This window comes from Zerene cesonia, unplaced genomic scaffold (assembly GCF_012273895.1).
Source record: "Zerene cesonia ecotype Mississippi unplaced genomic scaffold, Zerene_cesonia_1.1 Zces_u003, whole genome shotgun sequence".
Lineage (NCBI taxonomy): Eukaryota > Metazoa > Arthropoda > Insecta > Lepidoptera > Pieridae > Zerene > Zerene cesonia.
Window position 1 is genome coordinate 854,134 of NW_024045133.1, and position 816 is coordinate 854,949.

Consider the following 816-nt stretch of genomic DNA (forward strand, 5'->3'; position numbering starts at 1 on the left):
AGAAGAGAGATTTTTTTTCTTTCTCTCTATCTTACATACAAAAAGCATATATAGTAATACCTAATTTTCTAACGTCGGTTAAATGATGACAATTTCGCTAGATACTTCCGGCACATGTCGCCCGGTCTCAACGAGGTGTTGACAAAGTATGTTAAAATACAAGAGGAGAATGGGCACTCTATTAGTGAAGAGGTGAGTTATCTTTGAATTTATAGAATTACGTATTCATAAATAACTATATCTAAGCTATTCGCCCGCGACTTTGCGGCTTTTTATATGTGTACCTCGAGCACGCTTCGGCACGAATTGGGCCAGCTCGCACCGAAGAAGTACCACCACCCGCAAAGGAGACCGACGTGAAATAGTATTGTGTTGCTGTGTTTCGTTGGTGAGGGGGGGGGAGCTGGAGGCTCGTATTTTTTCCCTTACCCTTCCCAGTCCTTTTCTTTATTCCCCTCGTCCTCCCTTCCTCCAATCCTTTCTTGATTCCTTTCCAATTAACAGCCCTTTATAGAGGCGTAAGGTCTGCAATCGACCTTATGCCTCTCCAGTTTTCATTGATCAGTAGCGCTTACCATCAGGCGACCCCCATGCTCTAATGTCTATCGTAGACATAGACATAGATAAAAAAAAAAACTTCACGTAGCCAAAGGAAGAGCATGCAATTCCCGTTCCCGCGGTATATCCGGGATATAAACTATCCTTTGTCCTTTTCCGGGTCACAAACTGTTGGGTCACAAATTGAGAGAAGTTCCATCGTTTTTGGGAACGTTTTTGGGGCCATCCATAAATTACGTCACGCGAATTTTAGAACCT

At 43.1% G+C, this 816-nt stretch overlaps 1 protein-coding gene across 1 annotated transcript in view; it reads left to right on the forward strand.

Moving 5' to 3' along the window:
- Positions 1-816, forward strand: part of LOC119838483 (endoribonuclease Dcr-1) — a 47,352-nt gene that overhangs the window by 42,461 nt on the left and 4,075 nt on the right. Inside the window, exon 39 of the mRNA XM_038364432.1 lies at positions 102-192. Coding sequence (XP_038220360.1) covers positions 102-192 — 91 coding nt within the window. The remainder of the gene's footprint in view (positions 1-101; positions 193-816) is intronic.